This window comes from Procambarus clarkii, chromosome 68 (assembly GCF_040958095.1).
Source record: "Procambarus clarkii isolate CNS0578487 chromosome 68, FALCON_Pclarkii_2.0, whole genome shotgun sequence".
Lineage (NCBI taxonomy): Eukaryota > Metazoa > Arthropoda > Malacostraca > Decapoda > Cambaridae > Procambarus > Procambarus clarkii.
Window position 1 is genome coordinate 12,875,507 of NC_091217.1, and position 23,208 is coordinate 12,898,714.

At 43.3% G+C, this 23,208-nt stretch overlaps 1 protein-coding gene across 1 annotated transcript in view; it reads right to left on the minus strand.

The window, feature by feature from the left end:
• The window catches only part of LOC123750212 (rho family-interacting cell polarization regulator 1-like), a 44,428-nt gene that overhangs the window by 11,703 nt on the left and 9,517 nt on the right, over positions 1–23,208 (minus strand). The window contains exons 3-4 of the mRNA XM_069310967.1: positions 1,932–2,279; positions 1,548–1,881 (exon numbers count right to left, since the gene is read on the minus strand). Coding sequence (XP_069167068.1) covers positions 1,548–1,881; positions 1,932–2,279 — 682 coding nt within the window. The remainder of the gene's footprint in view (positions 1–1,547; positions 1,882–1,931; positions 2,280–23,208) is intronic.

Below are 23,208 nucleotides of genomic sequence, written 5' to 3' on the forward strand. Positions count from 1 at the left end.
TTTACGAAACGCGCCCGTGTCGCGTCAGACTAGAAATAAAATGAATTTTGGAGAAGTGATTTTTGATTTACCTCCAACAGTGAAGCGTAATGTACGAAAGATTGAGAAAATTCGTGTTAGAATTATTAATCTTACTTTTTCGGTCATATTTAATAATATATATATATATATATATATATATATATATATATATATATATATATATATATAACTGAAAACTCACACCCCAGAAGTGACTCGAACCCATACTCCCACAACTGGTATGTACAGGGACGCCTTAATCCGCTTGACCATCACGACCGGACATAAGGAAGTGATAGCCGAGGCTATATGAACCACTTCCCCGCCGGCACTCGGATGGTAATCTTGGGCATAGCATTTTATCAAATCACCTCATTCTTTGGGGCACACGTGAGGAACACAAATGCAAACAAGCCTGAATGGTCCCCAGGACTATATACAACTGAATACTCACACCCCAGAAGTGACTCGAACCCATACTCCCACAACTGGTATGTACAGGGACGCCTTAATCCGCTTGACCATCACGACCGGACATAAGGAAGTGATAGCCGAGGCTATATGAACCACTTCCCGGCACTCGGATGGTAATCTTGGGCATAGCATTTTATGCTATGCCCATAAACAAGCTTCAGGCTTGTTTGCATTTGTGTTCCTCACGTGTGCCCCAAAGAATGAGGTGATTTGATAAAATGCTATGCCCAAGATTACCATCCGAGTGCCGGCGGGGAAGTGGTTCATATAGCCTCGGCTATCACTTCCTTATGTCCGGTCGTGATGGTCAAGCGGATTAAGGCGTCCCTGTACATACCAGTTGTGGGAGTATGGGTTCGAGTCACTTCTGGGGTGTGAGTTTTCAGTTGTATATAGTCCTGGGGACCATTCAGGCTTGTTTGCATTTGTGTTCCTCACGTGTGCCCCAAAGAATGAGGTGATTTGATAAAATGCTATGCCCAAGATTACCATCCGAGTGCCGGCGGGGAAGTGGTTCATATAGCCTCGGCTATCACTTCCTTATGTCCGGTCGTGATGGTCAAGCGGATTAAGGCGTCCCTGTACATACCAGTTGTGGGAGTATGGGTTCGAGTCACTTCTGGGGTGTGAGTTTTCAGTTGTATATAGTCCTGGGGACCATTCAGGCTTGTTTGCATATATATATATATATATATATATAAAATGGTGCCTCCCAGCACCTTAGACTCTCACTCATCCCTCCCAGCACCTTAGACTCTCACTCATCCCTCCCAGCACCTTAGACTCTCACTCATCCCTCCCAGCACCTTAGACTCTCACTCATCCCTCCCAGCACCTTAGACTCTCACTCATCCCTCCCAGCACCTTAGGCTCTCACTCACCTCTCCTGGAGAGACCGCCTGGCTGATCCCACTCTCCTGTGCTCCTGGTCTCACCCGACACACTGGCTCACCTCACATGCAATATATTCCCAGACACAGTTCCAGGTACTGTATACACTGGAATATTGAATTAAAACCCGGTGGTTTAGCTTGACGGTCAGAGGGACTTACTGGCGTTGTTTTGTCCACTGTTTGGTAGATAAACCAACACGGGGCTTCTCTCGCGGGTCTTAAAAGGGACTCGTGGGTCTCACTAGGGGACTCGTGGGTCTCACTAGGGGACTCGTGGGTCTCACTAGGGGACTCGTGGGTCTCACTAGGGGACTCGTGGGTCTCACTAGGGGACTCGTGGGTCTCACTAGGGGACTCGTGGGTCTCACTAGGGGACTCGTGGGTCTCACTAGGGGACTCGTGGGTCTCACTAGGGGACTCGTGGGTCTCACTAGGGGACTCGTGGGTCTCACTAGGGGACTCGTGGGTCTCACTAGGGGACTCGTGGGTCTCACTAGGGGACTCGTGCGTCTCACTAGGGGACTCGTGGGTCTCACTAGGGACTCGTGGGTCTCACTAGGGGACTCGTGGGTCTCACTAGGGGACTCGTGGGTCTCACTAGGGGACTCGTGGGTCTCACTAGGGGACTCGTGGGTCTCACTAGGGGACTCGTGGGTCTCACTAGGGGACTCGTGGGTCTCACTAGGGGACTCGTGGGTCTCACTAGGGGACTCGTGCGTCTCACTAGGGGACTCGTGGGTCTCACTAGGGGACTCGTGGGTCTCACTAGGGGACTCGTGGGTCTCACTAGGGGACTCGTGCGTCTCACTAGGGGACTCGTGGGTCTCACTAGGGGACTCGTGGGTCTCACTAGGGGACTCGTGGGTCTCACTAGGGGACTCGTGGGTCTCACTAGGGGACTCGTGGGTCTCACTAGGGACTCGTGGGTCTCACTAGGAGACTCGTGGGAACACAAGAGTGTGTCATGAAACACAACAAACATGCGAGACCAAATGCCAGTCACAGGATGTGCAGCCTGGCGCTCGCACTCTGGCGGTTGCACGAGTGCACTCCAGTCTATCACTCTGTCAGTTGTGGAAAATCACTCGCTCACAATTGCGTTGTGATTGATGGCGTTGTGGTTGATGGCATTATGGTTGATGGCCTGGTGATGGATGGTGAGGTAAAGGAGCTTCTTAAGTGTTTTAGCTCCAGCAGGAGAGGGAGGAGGGGGGATGGAGGGTGGTAATTTACGCTGGCCATTACCAAGAGACACACACTTGAGTTTCTACGAATTGGTCTAATGCATATGTGACGTCATAGCTGCCAAGGAAACGGGAAGCTGAGAAGGGGTGGGAAGGGTGGGAGAGGGGAGTGTGGGAGAGGAGAGTGTGGGGACAAGGGGGTGAGGGAGGGATGGAAGAACAAGGGAAGGATTACTGCCTCACAAGGAGAGTGTGCAGGGAACACTTACTGACACATCACTCCTTGACAGATGTGATTCACTGTGTCACCTTAGTGTCCCTCAAGCTGTGCTCTCTGGAGTGCTGGTCAGGTATATTATAATCTTAACTTGGAAAATATTAGTGTCGCTGGTACCAACCTCCACACGACACCCGGAGTGTGGGCAGAAAGGCCAAAACAGCTCCGGTCACAAATAGGAGACAGTGCTATAAATATATATTGTTTCTATTGAAAATTCTTTTACAATTCGTTATGAAGCAGCCAACTGAACAAACAAAGCTTTAGATAATTGGTCACGTCTTACTGTTACAATATTAACTATCTCCTCAACTGCCCTCCACATGGAGGCCCTCCAACCCTCCACATGGAGGCCCTCCAACCCTCCACATGGAGGCCCTCCAACCCTCCACATGGAGGCCCTCCAACCCTCCACATGGAGGCCCTCCAACCCTCCTCAACTGTCCTCCACATGGTGGCCCTCCAACCCTCCACATGGAGGCCCTCCAACCCTCCTCAACTGTCCTCCACATGGAGGCCCTCCAACCCTCCTCAACTGTCCTCCACATGGTGGCCCTCCAACCCTCCTCAACTGTCCTCCACATGGAGGCCCTCCAACCCTCCACATGGAGGCCCTCCAACCCTCCACATGGAGGCCCTCCAACCCTCCACATGGAGGCCCTCCAACCCTCCACATGGAGGCCCTCCAACCGTCCACATGGAGGCCCTCCAACCCTCCGGGCCTCATTGATCCATATGACAGACGATCCTTCTCACTCTCGGTGGAGCAAGTCAAGGATCCCCTTCGTCCAGCGAGGACCATTTCTCACGGCATAAGACCTTCCCCGCGCTTCCCTTCCCTTACAAATAATCTTTTTATTTGTGGTTTTATTTTAAATTATTCATTCCTTCATGTTTTATCAGCTCCTGCTGCTACAGATATATATAATTTATTGTTACCAATCATAGGTATGTAAGGGGTTTGGAATTATATGGAATCTAAACTTAGTTATCCAGGGCATTTTCGGAGACTTGCCGTAGACAGTCATAGGCTACGACCACATTAACACGCAAAACTCATCTTTCAAATCTTTCCCGTATTTTTCTGATTTTGAAAACAATGTTAAAACCTGGATATTATTTTAATTAAATGAAGTGTTTAATAATTAAAACAATAATGAAAATTTGATAGTTGGTATATTTTTGTGTGTGATATTTATGATATTTACAAAATACACATGTACTAAATGTGATAATTATCATATAGGGCAAACTTTAACAAATTTAAAGTATAATTTCTGATTATAAACTGTAAGACACAGTCAAATTTCTAAGACTCGTTTTTCTTTCTTAAAACTCTCATGAAATAGATTGGGAGGGTTTCTGTCTTCTGAGGTGGGACCCCCCCCCCTCTCTCTCTCTCTCTCTCTCTCTCTCTCTCTCTCTCTCTCTCTCTCTCTCTCTCTCTCTCTCTCTCTCTCTCTCTCTCTCTCTCTCTCTCTCTCTCTCTCTTTCTCTCTCTCTCTCTCTCTCTCTCTCTCTCTCTCTCTCTCTCTCTCTCTCTCTCTCTCTCTCTCTCTCTCTCTCTCTCTCTCTCTCTCTCTCTCTCTCTCTCTCTCTATATATATATATATATATATATATATATATATATATATATATATATGCGAACAAGCCTGAATGGTCCCCAGGACAATATGCAACTGAAAACTCACACCCCAGAAGTGACTCGAACCCATACTCCCAGAAGCAACGCAACTGGTATGTACAAGACGCCTTAATCCACTTGACCATCACGACCGGACAAAATGAGGTGATAGCCGAGGCTATTTGAACCACCCCACCGCCGGCACTCGGATAGTTATCTTGGGCATAGCATTTTACCAAATCACCTCATTCTTTGGGGCACACGTGAGGAACACAAATGCGAACAAGCCTGAATGGTCCCCAGGACAATATGCAACTGAAAACTCACACCCCAGAAGTGACTCGAACCCATACTCCCAGAAGCAACGCAACTGGTATGTACAAGACGCCTTAATCCACTTGACCATCACGACCGGACAAAATGAGGTGATAGCCGAGGCTATTTGAACCACCCCACCGCCGGCACTCGGATAGTTATCTTGGGCATAGCATTTTACCAAATCACCTCATTCTTTGGGGCACACGTGAGGAACACAAATGCGAACAAGCCTGAATGGTCCCCAGGACAATATGCAACTGAATATATATATATATATATATATATATATATATATATATATATATATATATATATATATAATTATAATAATAATAATAATAATTTCTGTATAATATAAATTAATAAATTATTGATAAATTATAAATTATTGTAATTTAATATAATTTATAAATTATTGATCATATGGGTAACGGATAGTGTCAGTAGTGAAAAAGATCCATTAATGTCTGCCAAGTGCCAAACATAAAGGGGCCCTGAGTACTGTGTGTGAAGTTTACGGAATGATATTTTCTATGTAAGAAGTATTAGTTATGCTTCCTTCTCTCTGAGAAGCTTCAGTTGTGCTAACTTCTCTCTGTGTGAAAGTTATGATTTACAAAGCTGTCTTCTTTGTGTGAAGTGAAAAATATTCTTCATGCCTGACCTTTACCTGAACCCTGACCTAGTTTGACACGTATCAAAAGGTTTCTTTAATCATAATTATTTTGTAAATTCTCACTAGAAATACTCATTCGAGTGAATATTTCTGTCAGACTGTTAACATAAACCAATCAGACCAACATAGCCAATATCGGCGCACTGTGCAAATCTTCGCCAAACAGAAAATAAATGCCTTAATCTTTTAAGAATTGGAAAACTAAATGTCTTGCTAAGGGTGACCTGAAAGTATGCATGGTCTGGTGGAGGTCTTAGCGCGTGTTCACGTGTAAACAACACCGCCTTATGGTCGAGAACTCCTCCTGTTATACAGAGATACCAGCCTCTAGTGACATCGTCTTTACACTGTGTTGGGACTGTTATTATAGTAACCCACATTCACCTCACGGGTGAAAATTCTCACTGCGACCTCCTGTCCGAGCGGCCTTATCGTTATGTCTGTTGGACCGACTGTATGTCTGCTTACTCGTATATTATGAGCTCTTCTGAGCTGAACCTTCACCAGGTGTGGAGCTCGCTCGCTCTCTCTCTCTCTCTCTCTCTCTCTCTCTCTCTCTCTCTCTCTCTCTCTCTCTCTCTCTCTCTCTCTCTCTCTCTCTCTCTCTCTCTCTCTCTCTCTCTCTCTCTCTCTCTCTCTCTGTCTCTCTCTCTCTCTCTCTCTCTCTCTCTCTCTCTCTCTCTCTCTCTCTCTCTCTCTCTCTCTCTCTCTCTCTCTCTCTCTCTCTCTCTCCCTCTCGCTCATCTTTCAATAATGTTCTATCTAACATTTCTATGACCCTCTGTTCCTTCCAGTTCAGATTGTCCTGTCTTAATCTACTAAGTAAATTTCCCTGAGTATTTGATATATTTTGATAATATTTCCCTTGAGTTTTCTCGCTTCACACGCAGGCTTTGAGGTTTACTTCTCTTATGTTTTCCTGGTATATCACATCTCTCATGTCTGGGAGTAGTCTCTCTGCATGTCTGTGGCTGGGTCCAGATTCACGAAGCAATTACGCAAGCACTTATGAACGTGTACATCTTTCCTCAATCTTTGACGGCTTTGGTTACATTTATTAAACAGTTTACAAGCAAGAACACTTGCCAATCAACTGTTGTTATTGTTATAAACAGCCTCCTGGTGCTTCGGAGCTCATTAACTGTTTAATAATTGTAAACAAAGCCGCCAAAGATTGAGAAAAGATGTACAGGTTCGTAAGTGTTTGCGTGAGTACTTTCGTGAATCTGACCTCTGGTCGTCACCACATGCCTGGTTGTCCTCTCACCACAGATGAACAGGGAGGAGTGGGTTCCGTGCGGGAGGTCGTCCCCAGCAGGTACGAGCAGGAGACGCGATAATGGGACCCCATTGACAATGTGCATAATGTCATAATGACTTCCCCGCTGCTTAAAGAGACACGTTATAGCTTATTGTTGGTCTCTGTGCCCAGCCCGTTGTCTTGATGTGCCACAACGGTCAAAATACAAAGTGCTAACCAGAAACGTACCAGCCCAAGCCACCCACCTAACCCTTACACAAAAAACGTGGATATTTATGAGCCGCTACTTTTCATACTACTTTGTAATTTGTCTTGAACACAGGTGGTAGAGGAACAGACGCCTGCTAACTCTTGCTAGCAGGCTGAGAACTTGCCTATTCCACAGCTCAGGGTAGGCCTATACCTACTAGTTGCCCTGGAGTACGACCCGCCAATTGCTTGACAACCAGGTACCCAATTAATGGTGGGTGAACAGAAGTTACCTTGCGGTTACCTAGATTTGATTTCGGGGCTCAACGTCCCCGCGGCTCGGTCCCCAGCCAGGCCTCCTGTACAGAGGCGTACAGTTAAGGATTGGCGCCTGTCCATTCATTTGTATGGCGACGAAAATTTACCTGCATAATATAAATGGGGCGTAAGAACAACAAAATATAGCTGAGGAATAATAATGATTGCTTTATCACTAAAGAAATAAAATCCCAATTTCTAGAAATAAATCCCAGTATCCTATTTGTCTTATCCCGAACATTGATGCACTAATTGTTTCGTTTAAATTCCTACTAATCATGACTCCAAGACCTTTTTTCACAATCAGATTTCGCCATTGTAACACTATCCAGCTGATATGTTAACTCATTACCCAGCCTCTGAATCCTACATTCTTCAGGATTAAACAGTATTTAGCAATCTTTTGACTATTTCAGAAGCCTATCTAGAAAGATTAGGCTTCTATCTAGATAATATTATTAGCTCGTCTTGAAGTGACTGAATCTTCTGAACTTATTTCCCTCCCAATTATTTTGTCTGCAAATTTGCAAATATTACTGCTCAGTCCTGACTCTGAATCATTTAAATATATGATAAACAATAGAGGTGGCAGGACAGAGCCTTGGCACACTCCACTTGCAGCTCTCGTCATATAGCTGCAGCTCTCGTCATATAGCTGCAGCTCTCGTCATATAGCTGCAGCTCTCGTCATATAGCAGCAGCTCTCGTCATATAGCTGCAGCTCTCGTCATATAGCTGCAGCTCTCGTCATATAGCTGCAGCTCTCGTCATATAGCTGCAGCTCTCATCATATAGCTGCAGCTCTCATCATATAGCTGCAGCTCTCGTCATATAGCTGCAGCTCTCGTCATATAGCTGCAGCTCTCGTCATATAGCTGCAGCTCTCGTCATATAGCTGCAGCTCTCATCATATAGCTGCAGCTCTCGTCATATAGCTGCAGCTCTCGTCATATAGCTGCAGCTCTCGTCATATAGCTGCAGCTCTCGTCATATAGCTGCAGCTCTCGTCATATAGCTGCAGCTCTCATCATATAGCTGCAGCTCTCGTCATATAGCTGCAGCTCTCGTCATATAGCTGCAGCTCTCGTCATATAGCTGCAGCTCTCGTCATATAGCTGCAGCTCTCGTCATATAGCAGCAGCTCTCGTCATATAGCTGCAGCTCTCATCATATAGCTGCAGCTCTCATCATATAGCTGCAGCTCTCGTCATATAGCTGCAGCTCTCGTCATATAGCTGCAGCTCTCGTCATATAGCTGCAGCTCTCGTCATATAGCTGCAGCTCTCATCATATAGCTGCAGCTCTCGTCATATAGCTGCAGCTCTCATCATATAGCTGCAGCTCTCGTCATATAGCTGCAGCTCTCGTCATATAGCTGCAGCTCTCGTCATATAGCTGCAGCTCTCATCATATAGCTGCAGCTCTCGTCATATAGCTGCAGCTCTCGTCATATAGCTGCAGCTCTCGTCATATAGCTGCAGCTCTCGTCATATAGCTGCAGCTCTCGTCATATAGCAGCAGCTCTCGTCATATAGCTGCAGCTCTCATCATATAGCTGCAGCTCTCATCATATAGCTGCAGCTCTCGTCATATAGCTGCAGCTCTCGTCATATAGCTGCAGCTCTCGTCATATAGCTGCAGCTCTCGTCATATAGCTGCAGCTCTCGTTATATAGCAGCAGCTCTCATCATATAGCTGCAGCTCTCGTCATATAGCTGCAGCTCTCGTTATATAGCTGCAGCTCTCGTCATATAGCAGCAGCTCTCATCATATAGCTGCAGCTCTCGTCATATAGCTGCAGCTCTCGTCATATAGCTGCAGCTCTCGTCATATAGCTGCAGCTCTCGTCATATAGCTGCAGCTCTCGTCATATAGCTGCAGCTCTCGTCATATAGCAGCAGCTCTCATTATATAGCTGCAGCTCTCGTTATATAGCAGCAGCTCTCGTTATATAGCAGCAGCTCTCGTCATATAGCAGCAGCTCTCGTTATATAGCAGCAGCTCTCGTCATATAGCAGCAGCTCTCGTTATATAGCAGCAGCTCTCGTCATATAGCAGCAGCTCTCGTTATATAGCAGCAGCTCTCGTCATATAGCAGCAGCTCTCGTTATATAGCAGCAGCTCTCGTCATATAGCAGCAGCTTTCGTCATATAGCAGCAGCTCTCGTCATATAGCAGCAGCTCTCATCATATAGCTGTAACTCTCGTCATATAGCTGTAACTCTCGTCATATAGCTGTAACTCTCGTCATATAGCTGTAACTCTCGCCATATAGCTGTAACTCTCGCCATATAGCTGTAACTCTCGTCATATAGCTGTAATTCTCGTCATATAGCTGTAATTCTCGTCATATAGCTGTAACTCTCGTCATATAGCTGTAACTCTCGTCATATAGCTGTAACTCTCGTCATATAGCAGCAGCTCTCGTCATATAGCAGCAGCTCTCATCATATAGCTGTAACTCTCGTCATATAGCTGTAACTCTCGTCATATAGCTGTAACTCTCGTCATATAGCTGTAACTCTCGTCATATAGCTGTAACTCTCGTCATATAGCTGTAACTCTCGCCATATAGCTGTAACTCTCGCCATATAGCTGTAACTCTCATCATATAGCTGTAACTCTCGTCATATAGCTGTAACTCTCGTCATATAGCTGTAACTCTCGTCATATAGCTGTAACTCTCATCATATAGCTGTAACTCTCGTCATATAGCTGTAACTCTCGTCATATAGCTGTAACTCTCGTCATATAGCTGTAACTCTCGTCATATAGCTGTAACTCTCGTCATATAGCTGTAACTCTCGTCATATAGCTGTAACTCTCGTCATATAGCTGTAACTCTCGTCATATAGCTGTAACTCTCGTCATATAGCTGTAACTCTCGTCATATAGCTGTAACTCTCGTCATATAGCTGTAACTCTCGTCATATAGCAGCAGCTCTCATCATATAGCTGTAACTCTCGTCATATAGCTGTAACTCTCGTCATATAGCTGTAACTCTCGTCATATAGCTGTAACTCTCGTCATATAGCTGTAACTCTCGTCATATAGCTGTAACTCTCGTCATATAGCTGTAACTCTCGTCATATAGCTGTAACTCTCGTCATATAGCTGTAACTCTCGTCATATAGCTGTAACTCTCGTCATATAGCTGTAACTCTCGTCATATAGCTGTAACTCTCGTCATATAGCTGTAACTCTCGTCATATAGCTGTAACTCTCGTCATATAGCTGTAACTCTCGTCATATAGCTGTAACTCTCGTCATATAGCTGTAACTCTCGTCATATAGCTGTAACTCTCGTCATATAGCTGTAACTCTCGTCATATAGCTGTAACTCTCGTCATATAGCTGTAACTCTCGTCATATAGCTGTAACTCTCGTCATATAGCTGTAACTCTCGTCATATAGCTGTAACTCTCGTCATATAGCTGTAACTCTCGTCATATAGCTGTAACTCTCGTCATATAGCTGTAACTCTCGTCATATAGCTGTAACTCTCGTCATATAGCTGTAACTCTCGTCATATAGCTGTAACTCTCGTCATATAGCTGTAACTCTCGTCATGTAGCTGTAACTCTCGTCATATAGCTGTAACTCTCGTCATATAGCTGCAGCTCTCGTCATATAGCGAAGACGACAAAGCATGGACCAGCATCACTCGACAGCCACCTGGCAACCCATCCTCCAGTTTACATAGTCATTTTTGTAACTATGTGCATCATAGTACAAAGATTGACATTCTAAGTAATTAGATAATAGAACTTTATACTATTCACTTTATAGAGTCGTAAAAAATGAAGATAAAAAACAAACAAATATTCCTAAGCCTATTATACCACAAATATGTACTATTTTAGGCCTCAGATTTCGTGCATTAGATCTATGAAGTTTAGGTTAGGTTAGTTTAGAGTGTCTTTGTAACATTAGTAGAAAATAGTTTTCCGGTTTGTCCAACTCAATAGTTGGACAAACCAGCATCAGGGTGCAGGTGACCACAGCGTAGGCCGACAGGGTCGCCCAACAGGACCACAACATGTTCCTCAAGATAGTAAACAACTTTCTGGGAAGCAACAACATGACAGCCGTACTCCTGCCAGAAGGGACGCCAGAGGGGGCAGCTACGCAGAGCCACATCAGAGGCCTATTGCTCTGGCAGCCTCTATAGCTGTAGCTCCTGCTGAGACCACATCCACCACGGCTAAAGTTGCACCACCAGAGGAACATGAGGATGAAGACATCGATACATCAACAGACGACGAATCTGAAGATATAATGAATGTCTCTAACATCTCTATCTCCACAACACCTCAAGCACAAGATACCTCAACACCACGCAAAATAATAATTCCTTCTTCGTGGTCTGACTTCTTGTTCAACCACTTGGATTGGACGGTAGAGCGACGGTCTCACTTCATGCAGGTCTGTGTTCAATCCCCGACCGTCAAAGGGCTTCGACACCATTCTTTCCCCCGTCCCATCCCAAATACTTATCCTGACCCCCCTTCCAATTGCTATATAGTCGTAGTGGCTTGGCGCTTTCCCTTGATAATTCCCTCCTACCTTAGCAGGTCAACCTCCTGCTGCTGCAAATATCCTGGAGACCAGCGACGGAACAATCACCATTTGCGCCTCGGGAGGGCCAGTCACCATTTAACACTTAGTGGGCCAGCCAGAGGCTTAGGGCCCGCGCAGGAATATCCCTGCAAAAAAAAAAAAGCAATGTTACCAGACTTCATCAAGAGTTACCCACCACCACATGCACCCAAACCATTGCCTGCGACAACTTCACTGTCATCGTCAACTTCACTGTCACCCGGTCGACGACCGGGCCGCGGGGACGCTAAGCCCCGGAAGCACCTCAAGGTAGGTCACCTGCCAGTGATGGCAATAATATGTAAACATAAAGTCAGACCACAACGAAGAAGAAAAACAAGAACTGTTAGAATCCAGAAGTCCACGAAAAGATGTAGTCAAGCAAATGAAATTGAAGAAAGGCATGAAATTCTCAGCTGCTCCAGAGCCCTTGGACCCCACCTGTGAGGTTGTGACATGTGAGGTGATTCTGTCGACGGTGCGACTCGAGGGTTAAGCCCTGGCACTTGTTGTTGTTGATTTAGGGGCGACGACGATCGTGGGATCGGATGCGCCCCGGCGTACCCGTTAAGGGTGAATCGCGAAGCCAGGAAAGGTGAAACGCCAAACCAAAACGCGAAACGAGTGACGCCAATCACCAGAAACTAATATGCCATACGGCAAACAAACGCACAGTCAGGCAGATGATTGGGGAGCCCCAGGAGTCCCTCAGGGTGACAAGCACCGGCCCCGCCCCACGCAGAGAACACCAGGTAGCAAAACCAAAACTCGGCCCCCAACTAAAACGCAAAAAGTCATCCAGTGTCCTCCGGCAGAGCAGCCCTGGCACTTAGCGTTGCGTTGTACTCTTCGAGTACAACGCTTTCCCCTCCCAGCCCGTCCTCATAAACAAAGGCCAAAGTCCATTCCATCCACCCGCCAATCCCTCTGTTTATGAATGAAAAACGGTTTACACACGACTCACAACTGTTGACGTTTGAACACTTCCAGAACAAGTACTTCACTGACGAAGCACTTTATTCAAACCACAACGCTGTAAATGCTTCACCCACGTACTACAAATACAAATAATCGCCAACAGAACCTAAGCACCTAACTAGCCTAACCTACGCCTAACTATTCATAGAATTTGTATGTATAATAATATTAATTTATTTATGAAAACAAACCTATTTTTAATACACTGTATGTTAAAATTGATAAATGCGTCTGAGGAGGACGGCCGCTTCTGTAAACAGCCTAGTGTCAGGACGCGTTGCTGTAAATGCTTCACCCACGTACTACAATTACAAATAATCGCCAACAAAACCTAAAGATCTAATCTAACCTAACCAATGCCTAAATATGCACGGTATGCTAATATATAATAATAATAATTTATATTTTAGAAAATTCCTATTTTGAATGAACATCATGTTAAAATTGATGAATGCGTCTTTAGGGTCGACCACTGGATGGAATGGACTTGGTCTGAGGACGGGTTGCAGACTATTCGTCAACTTTACCCACTTCCCCACTCGCCCATTGGATACGTGTCCTGTATATTGTCTGTTCTGTTCTGAACTTTAATCTTGAACTATGTTCAGGAATAAAGTATACTTACTGATTGGTTAGTAGGCTAGTATTACTTAACTTAAATTGCAGATTTATTTTTTTCTACAATTTAATACCAAAAATATCAAATACAATAAATATTATATCTTGCGTGATTATACACTCTTAGACTGTATAATCTCACAAGATACACTATATAAGGTTAAGTGTTTTTGTTACATAGATCTACTTCTACTGTGTTTACAGTACAGTGGTTGAGGTTAAGAATGAATGACACGCCTCGATTCACAGCCTCGAGCAGGACTTGGCCTTATACATAAATAATGTTGTGGCCGAAGGATGATCTGTATGTTGTACTTACATCCCCAACTCGTCCTCAGACATGATGCTAGGCTAACCCGCTGCGGTCGACCCCAAAATATAATTCATCAATTTTAAGGTACTGTGTGCATTAAAAAACTTGTATTTTATCGAATATAAACTAATTGTATTATTTATATTTGAATTTTATGTATGGTTAAGTTAGGTTCTGTTTGGCATGTGTATTTATAATAAGTGGGCGAAGCATTTATCAAGGGTTGTGATTCATATCAACAGTCTCCGTGGTGTAGTGGTGAGACACTCGCCTGGCGTTCCGCGAGCGCTTTGTCATGGGTTCGTATCCTGGCCGGGGGGGATTTACTGGGCGCAATTCCTTAACTGTAGCCTCTGTTTAACGCAACAGTAAAATGTGTACTTGGATGAAAAAACGATTCTTCGCGGCGGGGGATCGTATTCCAGGGACCTGCCCTGGAATATGCCCTAGATCTATGAAACGCTACGCGTACTAGTGGCTGTACAAGAATGTAACAACTCTTGTATATATCTCAAAAAAAAAAATATATATAGAGGACGTGAACATAGCACTGGTCAATAACAATGTTAACGTGATCAGTTGAGGGAGCTGGTCCTATTTTGGGTAATACATAGATACATAAAGTGTTGATAGATAATATTGTATAGTTTACCAACAATTCTGTAGAACGGCAGAAATTAGTTGAAAATATAGATTTAAATGAAACGAGTTGACCAAACCACACACTAGAAAGTGAAGGGACGACGATGTTTCGGTCCGTCCTGGACCATTCTCTAGTCGACACAATCGACTTGAGAATGGTCCAGGACGGACCGAAACGTCGTTATCCTTGCACTGTACCCACATTTTGCTTCCAGTAGATGAACGACATATGAGATTCAGAAACAAGTAGTGTATTGTGAGGACTAATAATAAACAGAAGCTCCCCTATGACTGTAATATCCCCATTGGCCAAACTATTATGTATTAGCGATAAGACCTACCATTAATGTATGATGACTTACTGTAAATATGTAGCTCTTGTAATAGCACTTTCTCTGTAACTAGCTGACATTGTATCTATAAGGTGTGAAGGATTGAAAAAAATTGTTTATGTAATAATCTAAGATGAGGTCTGATAAAGACCTTTTGTTGCCTCTGTAATGCTTTTGCGCTACCGCTCACAGGATGAGTATGGGGTGCACAATAAACTAGCCGCCTTCGGCGGCAACAATCAAATCGTTATCCCTTCACTTACTAATGCGTGGTTTGGTCAACATATTTCAGCCACGGTATTGTGACTCCTCGTCTGCTTAAATGAAACAAATTTCTTATTCGCTTAAGATTCTTGGAACACTTTACCACGCATATTCAGAGAGAAAAGAAATAGACAACGACATGTCCTCAATTTAAATAATTAACAGGTAACCCCAGGATGAAATAGAGTCGGTGCAGCGACTGGATTAACTTTTCACCTCATTTCTCACCATATGACACAAGTACAATTGTTGCTGGTGGCAGTCATTCAATTTGTTATATTAAGAAAGAAACATAACTGATCTTAACCATTTGTTTATTACAAGTATTTTAATCAAGACGCACGAATCTCGACGTCACTTGCAGGTACGAAGTGTCGTTTTCTGTTATAAACTTCTCTAACATAACGAGAACCTGTCAATTTCTCCATGTACATACATTTGACTTTAAGGTCCTTTACAACAAAGAATAAAATCATTGCAGCATGATTGATTACGTATGATTCGCTCTTGACCAAATTTAAACGTTATAACTTTGTATAAGTTGGCGTTATACTGAATTTGCCTTTATTGTCGCGGAGTGACTCCTCTTGCTATGAAACTGTCGGCTGGCCTGGAGGGCGCCGTCACTAGTGTGTTGTGGTCTGTGGCCGCGTGTGCACCAGCTCTCATGTGAGACTTGATTTGTACAAAAATAATAGCAATTTGAAATATTAGTGTTGAATGGTGAATATGTTTAGGCTACACAAGATACATAAAGTGTATTGGAAGTTTGTTGGCCTGTTGAAGTGTGTAGACAAATAGATGGGGGCAGGTGAGGCTCGCTACAACACAACCCAGGCTCTTGAGAGTACTAATAGTTAACAAGTAATGCGTGAAATTGTGTTTTGTGGGCGTGTGTAATCATAGTACATGACTGCACTGCAAGAAAAATGACAGGTTGGATTACAAGAACTTTTCACACTAGAGATGCTATACCGATGATGATACTTTTCAAAACGCTTGTGCTCTCTAGAGTAGAGTACTGCTGCACAAGGACAGCACCTTTCAAAGCTGGAGAAATTGCTGACCTGGAGAGCGTGCAGAGATCCTTTACTGCTAGAATCCACTCAGTAAAACATCTAAACTATTGGGACCGACTAAAGAGCCTAAAACTGTACTCCCTTGAGCGCAGGCGGGAGAGGTACATAATAATTTACACGTGGAAAATATTAGAGGGGCTGGTCCCAAACCTGCACACAGAAATAACATCACATGAGACCAGAAGACATGGCAGGATGTGCAGAATACCCCCGTTGAAAAACAGAGGTGCAACTGGTACTCTGAGAGAGAACTCTATCAACATCAGAGGTCCGAGACTGTTCAACACGCTTCCACTACACATAAGGGGCATAACTGGCCGACCCCTCACAGTGTTCAAGAGAGAACTGGATAAGCATCTCCAAAGGATACCTGATCAACCAGGCTGTGACTCATACGTCAGGCTGCGAGCAGCCGCGTCCAACAGCCTGGTTGATCAGTCCGGCAACCAGGAGGCCTGGTCGACGACCGGGCCGCGGGGATGCTAAGCCCCGGAAGCACCTCAAGGTAACCTCAAGGTATGACTCGAATTAAGAGATAAACTGAGCCTCAGTGGCTGGAGCAGCAGCTGAGAGCCTCACACCCGACGAAGGAACAACTCGGAACATGAAATACAGTTCTCAGCAACTACGAGGTAAGTCATGGCAATGAAACACAAGTAAAGCTTTGGGAATGTTGTAAAGTCTGCCGGCGCTTGATCACTGCCAAATATATCATGTCAACATATTTTATAGACAGCTGCACTGAGAGGTGTTTCTAAAGCTTTCCTTGTGTCCATTGCTGTTTCGCGTCGCTACACTTGGATTTCACTCAAGGTTGGTAACTGTTTATTTGAGTTAATTGTAAAGGTGATTAATTAGATTAATTGGTAATACTTCATTATCCAGGTTTTTTTTTTAATATTTGAACGGAACCCGATCACATTTTATTTTCTATAGTGTGAAGAATAATCGAAGTGCATGGTAGACGCATTGTTGCAGATCTGGTACGTTGACACATGTACGTACTGAGGCGTACCTTAGTGATAAAACAGGCGCGGTAAACAGCCCTTGGATAGGTTATGTGCTGTTTTGTACGCAAGTCAAGGTTCGTTTCTTTGGTTAAATAGAATTTACAATATTAGATTTAGGGTAATACATACAGTATTGTATATAAATACCCAGGTGCAAAATCAGTATACTTAAAAGTATCTTGTACATTCATCATTTCCAACCAACATTAGTACTTGTACCTTGTATGGTACGCCGCTTGTTACTACATATATAGAGTGTAGGTATTAACATAATAACGAGCTAGAATGGTCATGCTGAAGATGACTTACGTTAAGCCTAATTCACCCACTGCTGCTCTGAGCTCATTTCTTTGGTTGTGTGAATGTGTGTAAAAGTGTCGAAATATGTACGCAGATGTGTTTTCTTTTTGTTGCATAAACACTGAGAGATTACTATAGCTGTGAACTATGTTTAAAACGAATGTATGTTAGCTGCTTGGCCGGTAAGCAATTACCAGGGGCTTCAAAACCCTCCACAGGTTGATATGCTTTGACCACACACCAGTAGAGGCAATATGCTCCTATATTTTTGTGAACTGCCGATTTCATTACTGTCAGCGCTCTGGCTAACTTAGGCTATATTCTAGTCGTCTGCATATGTCGTATTGTCAGATCTCTGGCTAACCTAGGCTATATTCTAGTCATCCGCATATGTCATGTTGTCAGATCTCTGGCTAACCTAGGCTATATTCTAGTCATCCGCGTATGTCATGTTGTCAGATCTCTGGCTAACCTAGGTTATATTCTAGTCGTCTGCATATGTCGTATTGTCAGATCTCTGGCTAACCTAGGCTATATTCTAGTCAACAGCATTTGTCATTTTGTCAGTTCTATGGCGAACCTAGGCTATATTCTAGTCGTCTGCATATGTCATGTTGTCAGATCTCTGGCTAACCTAGGCTATATTCTAGTCGTCAGCGTACGTCATGTTAGCACTGTCTAAGCCAGGCTATATGCTAGTGACCTGCATTTGGAAAATTTACTGCCATTAGGATTTAACTATTTAATAGTTAAATTACTTCTTTCCTAGTATTTGCAAAACGGCAAGATTGGTTGTCTTGTTTCATGTCTTTACAAAGTAATGACAGTTTATACAATTACGTACTTATTTCATAATTTGGAATAGTGACGAATGCCTTCGTATCATCCAGCACGCACGCACGCACGCACGCACGCACGCACGCACGCACGCACGCACGCACGCACGCACGCACGCACACACACACACACACACACACACACACATATTTATATTTCATTTATGATCGTGTTGCTGGCATTGTTGATCTTATGGTGTAAGCTTTCTGTGCTTCAATTTTCTAAGTGCAGTATCAGTATTTTGAAGAGAAGGTACCAAAATTCATGGTAAAGAAACTCTGGTAATTACTGTAGGATTTTCGACAACGTTTCGTTCCTCTGTGGAACATCTTACAGGTAAAGAATAAATAAATGATGTACAATTTTTTGTTAAATTCACATGTAAAAAGAGTCGGAGGAGGTTGGGGGTGAGGTGATGGGGCAAACATAGGGTAACGGGATAGGGCTAATCAAACATAAGGAAAGGAAGGGGGAGGGGGGAGGCCAATTAAATATTGTGTAAGGTATTGAGTAAAACTGTGGTACTCTCGGTGGGTGGGGAGACCTCGGTAGATACGTCACTACCTGGTGATGTTTTGGTGAGGTCTGGGTCTGAGTGTTGGCAAGGAAGCCAAGTTGTAATTCTGTATTTTTAAGGTGTTTTTTTCTCTTATAAGTATTGCTTTAAGGATTTGTAATGTTCTTTGGTCAGTGGTAGATTCCAGGATTGTTGTATTATCTACTAGCATGTTCCTAGTGAGTGTTGTGTTATGTTCACGTTGCATATGGTTTCTGGGGGACATCAGCTTGTTGGTGGCAAGTAAGTCTTTGTGAAAGTTTTGTGGTGGTCATACCAATATGGACAGGTAGATCGGTGGCGTCCTTCATTGGGGCATGTAAATTGATAAACCACGTCTGATTTTTGGGGAAGGTTGTATTGTTTATTGAGGTTCTTGATTTAATAGACAAGAACAGCTCCGATAAACCAGGACTCGAACCTGCATTATCAGGGGCTCACCCCCACTGGCGTATACAATACTAATACCACTTCCGCATATATTGACTATGGAGTATTTTGTACAAAATATGAACTGTGATGTCCCATAAAACCCAGGTTTTGTTCTAGTGGTTTTGTAGAGGACCCGAGAATATAAAAGCTAATAACTTAATCTACTCTTGTTCTACTACTTATTATATAGTACATGTATATTCGACCTTAGGACTATGATTGCAGATATTAGGCCATTGCTTATATTAGGCCTAGGAGAAGTTAGGTCCTTGCAGTTTTTGTCTAATGCTCTTTAATATTCCAATACTACAATAAAAAAATTGGAATGGAGAGGGGGGGGGGGGGGAGGGTGTTTGGATTGTAACAGTTCGTATTTTGCACAGTCGCTCCGTGTATTATTTTTGGCGTATGAGTTGGGTCTTGAGAGACATCATGTTTGCTTTTGTCAAAAATAATATTAGGAAAATGTGGTCATGTATTAAAGAAAATTTTATTAATATACCTCATAGATCTTAAAATTTTACGAATGGAATATTATACATATTAAATGCTAAATAAATTCCTCGGATAGGTAACCAAACTGTGTCTGTAACGGTTTGAGTGTCGTTGAAACGTGAAACAATATACGTAAATAAAACATTGTAGGTACAGGGGCAGGAGAGGCTACGGTATGTTATATGCCGCTGGTATTCTGGGCAGGGCTTGTGCGCGTCCCCTGGTCTAGCTCCTCCCCCGCGCTCTCAAATAAACTTCTAAGTGATTCCTAAACGATGCTAATTGAAGTTTCTAACTTGCGTTAAGCCAGCGAACACTGTATAGCAAATAGTAGCGAGACAACATAGGAAAAACTAGCAACCACAAGCCTCTATATAACCCCACATTGATGCCTTTCTTACTTTAACTTCTTTTTCAGCTTATTATGGGTCTTTTCACCTTATACATGTCTTTGGGCAACCCGTTCTCGCAAATTCGTAAAGTCAATATTGACTTATTAACTACGTGCATAGGTGATATACTAAACATAATAGATACCCTTAAAAAGATTCATAGAAAACACCGACCTTACCTAACCTTGTTAGTATCTTAAGATAAGCATCTTATTGCTTCGTAATTACAATTATTACTTAACCTATACCTATTATAGGTTAGGTAATAATTGTAATTACGAAGCAATAAGATGCTTATCTTAAGATACTAACAAGGTTAGGTAAGGTCGGTGTTTTCTATGAAATTTTTTAAGGGTATCTATTATGTTAAGTATGTCACCTATGCACATATTTAATAAGTCAATATTGACTTATTAAATTTGCGAGAACGGGTTGCTTTGGGGCAGCCCGTTCTCGCGACCTTCGACAGAAACTGTCGTACTCAAGTGGCCGCTCATGACCTACCAGAGGACACCCATGGTTACGGACGACCTAGTTACCCCTGGACGGGTGCTGCCAACAATTGTAAATTATATATTCAGTAGGTTGCAATTTCCCTTGTCGGCCGTTGGCGCTAGAAATATTAAAACGATCACTGGGAACAGCCTTGCTAAGTGTCGCAGAAAGTTGTTTCCAAGCGAATACTATAGTTAGCTGGTCTGGGTTCTTTGGCACCAGGCTTCTACCATTCTTATGTTGTTCTTGTGCTAAGGGCCACTGTTCGGAGCAAAGAACCTACTGCATGCCTAAGATATTGGTTCGTGTTGTTCATTAAATAAACCTTGAGTAAAACACTATATATATATATATATAAAGATAAGATGGTTACATTTTATCTTCTGAAGCTTAGTTTTAGAATATATAATACGATTAAATGAAACATGAACAATGATAATGTCTCGGATTACTGGAAATATAATAAAAGTTCTCTGTCGCTAAACATCGTTGTACTGTAGCCTACATTAGTGACAATGTCTTCTCATGCTCATCCCCCCCCCCCCCCCCCGAAAACAAGAGGGCATGAGCTACTTGCTGGAGATCTGTGAAAGCCTCGACACCAATATCGATTATCCTCCTCGGGTCCATCCTCCATTTACTGCAAGCGAAACCCAAATATCGGCTTCGTCCACCCGTTAAGAACAAAGAGCAGCGTAGAGTGCATGAGCAGCTCCTGCCCGACACAGTCTCAGGACAACCTATGAAGACTCGGGCTGCTTCATGGTTTCCTGGTTGTCGGGAAAGTAAAAGGATTTTATTCACCTTCAGAATCATTATTTTTATTTAATATTATTAATAGAGTGTTAAGTCAAGAAATGCAACCCCATAAAGAACGCGTATATCGCTCTAAATGATATTCTATACAATGAGAGGTGTTGAATAGTTATCTGTGGGTCGGTGAAACATGGTTCACCTACCAAGATCCTCACACAAGTTTCCTTTACGCAGTCTCCGTGGCGTAGTGGTAAGACGCTCGCCTGGCGTTCCGCGAGCGCTTTGTCCTGGGTTGGTATCCTGGCCGGGGAGGATTTACTGGGCCCAAATCCTTAACTGTAGCCTCTGTTTAACTCAACAGTAAAATGTGTACCTGGTTAAACGATTCTTCGCGGGATTCGTATTCCAGGGAACTTAGGATTAAGGACCTGCCCGAAATCCTACGCGTACTAGTGTCTGTATAAAATTGTAACATCTCTTTTATATATAAATTTAAAAAAATGGTTTCATTTGGACTGATCATATATATACTGTATATAAGCATATAGACTCCTCTGGGTTGTTTCTTCTGTAACCTTCCCTACGGTATTAGTTATTTAGTTTTATTTCTGGTTTTGGGTAGGTGATGGTTGTACTCGCCTAGTTGTACTCAGTACACTGGTGTGCAGGTTCCTAAGCCTATTGAGCTCTATCATATCTACACTTTAATCTGCGTATAGTCAGCCTCCACCACATCACTTCCTAATGCATTCCATTTATTAACTACTCTGACACTAAACAAAAATCTTTCTAATGTCTCTATGGCTCATTTGGGCACTCAGTTTCCACCTGTCCCTCTAGTGCGCGTGCCCCTTGTGTTCAATAAACTGTTTTTGTCTACCCTATAAATACCGTTGAGAATTTTTTATGTGGTGATCATGTCCCCCGTAGTCTCTCCTTGTAACTCATGCCCCTTAGTTCGGGCACTAGTCTGGTGGCATACCTCTGAACCTTCTCCAATTTAGTCTAATGCTTGACGAGATATGGACTCCATGCTGGAGCTGCATACTCCAAGATTGGTCTGACACGTTGTATACAAGGTTCTGAACGTATTCCTTACACACGTTTCTAAAGGCCGTTCTTATGCTGGCCAACCTGGCATATGCCGCTGATGTTATCGTCTTGACATGGGCTTTGGGGGATAATTTTGGCGTCATATCAACCCCCAGGTCTTTCTCTGATTCTAGAATAATTTCATCTCCCAAATGGTACCTTGTACCTGGCCTCCCGTTCCCTACACCTATCTTCATTGCATTACATTTTCTCGGGTTATATATATATATATATATATATATATATATATATATATATATATATTGTGACGGTAACGCGTTGGTGTTCGGCTGTTTAAGGCTAGGGGTATGGCCTCGTCACATGGTTATAAAAAAAAAGAAAAAACTGGAACTTCGTCTGTGGTAAGGTAAGGAGAAGACACACAAAACACAAGTAAACTTTAACAATGAAATTTTAATTACGTTAAATAAATCAAAACATGAAAAAATGGACAAACAAATTCTTATAATAAAATCAATCAATCAAAATAATAAGAATACTTAAATGACACAATGAAAAGTTACGTTAAGGCAAAATAACAAGAAGTGCAACACAAAAGTAAATGGGAGGTGCTGGAATATTGGCTTTAAGCTATCACCTCTCTCAGTACACGCTAACGTCTAGCCGGGAGGAGTGATAACTACGAAAGCACTGAACATTCTGAGGTCTGAGGTCGTGGCGACCCCAGACATCAAGTAGTATGGGGGGGCGAGTGCAGGTGCAGCCAGACCGGCGACCAATCAGCGGGGCCGGTAGCGATCAACGAGTAGTTTGGCGGT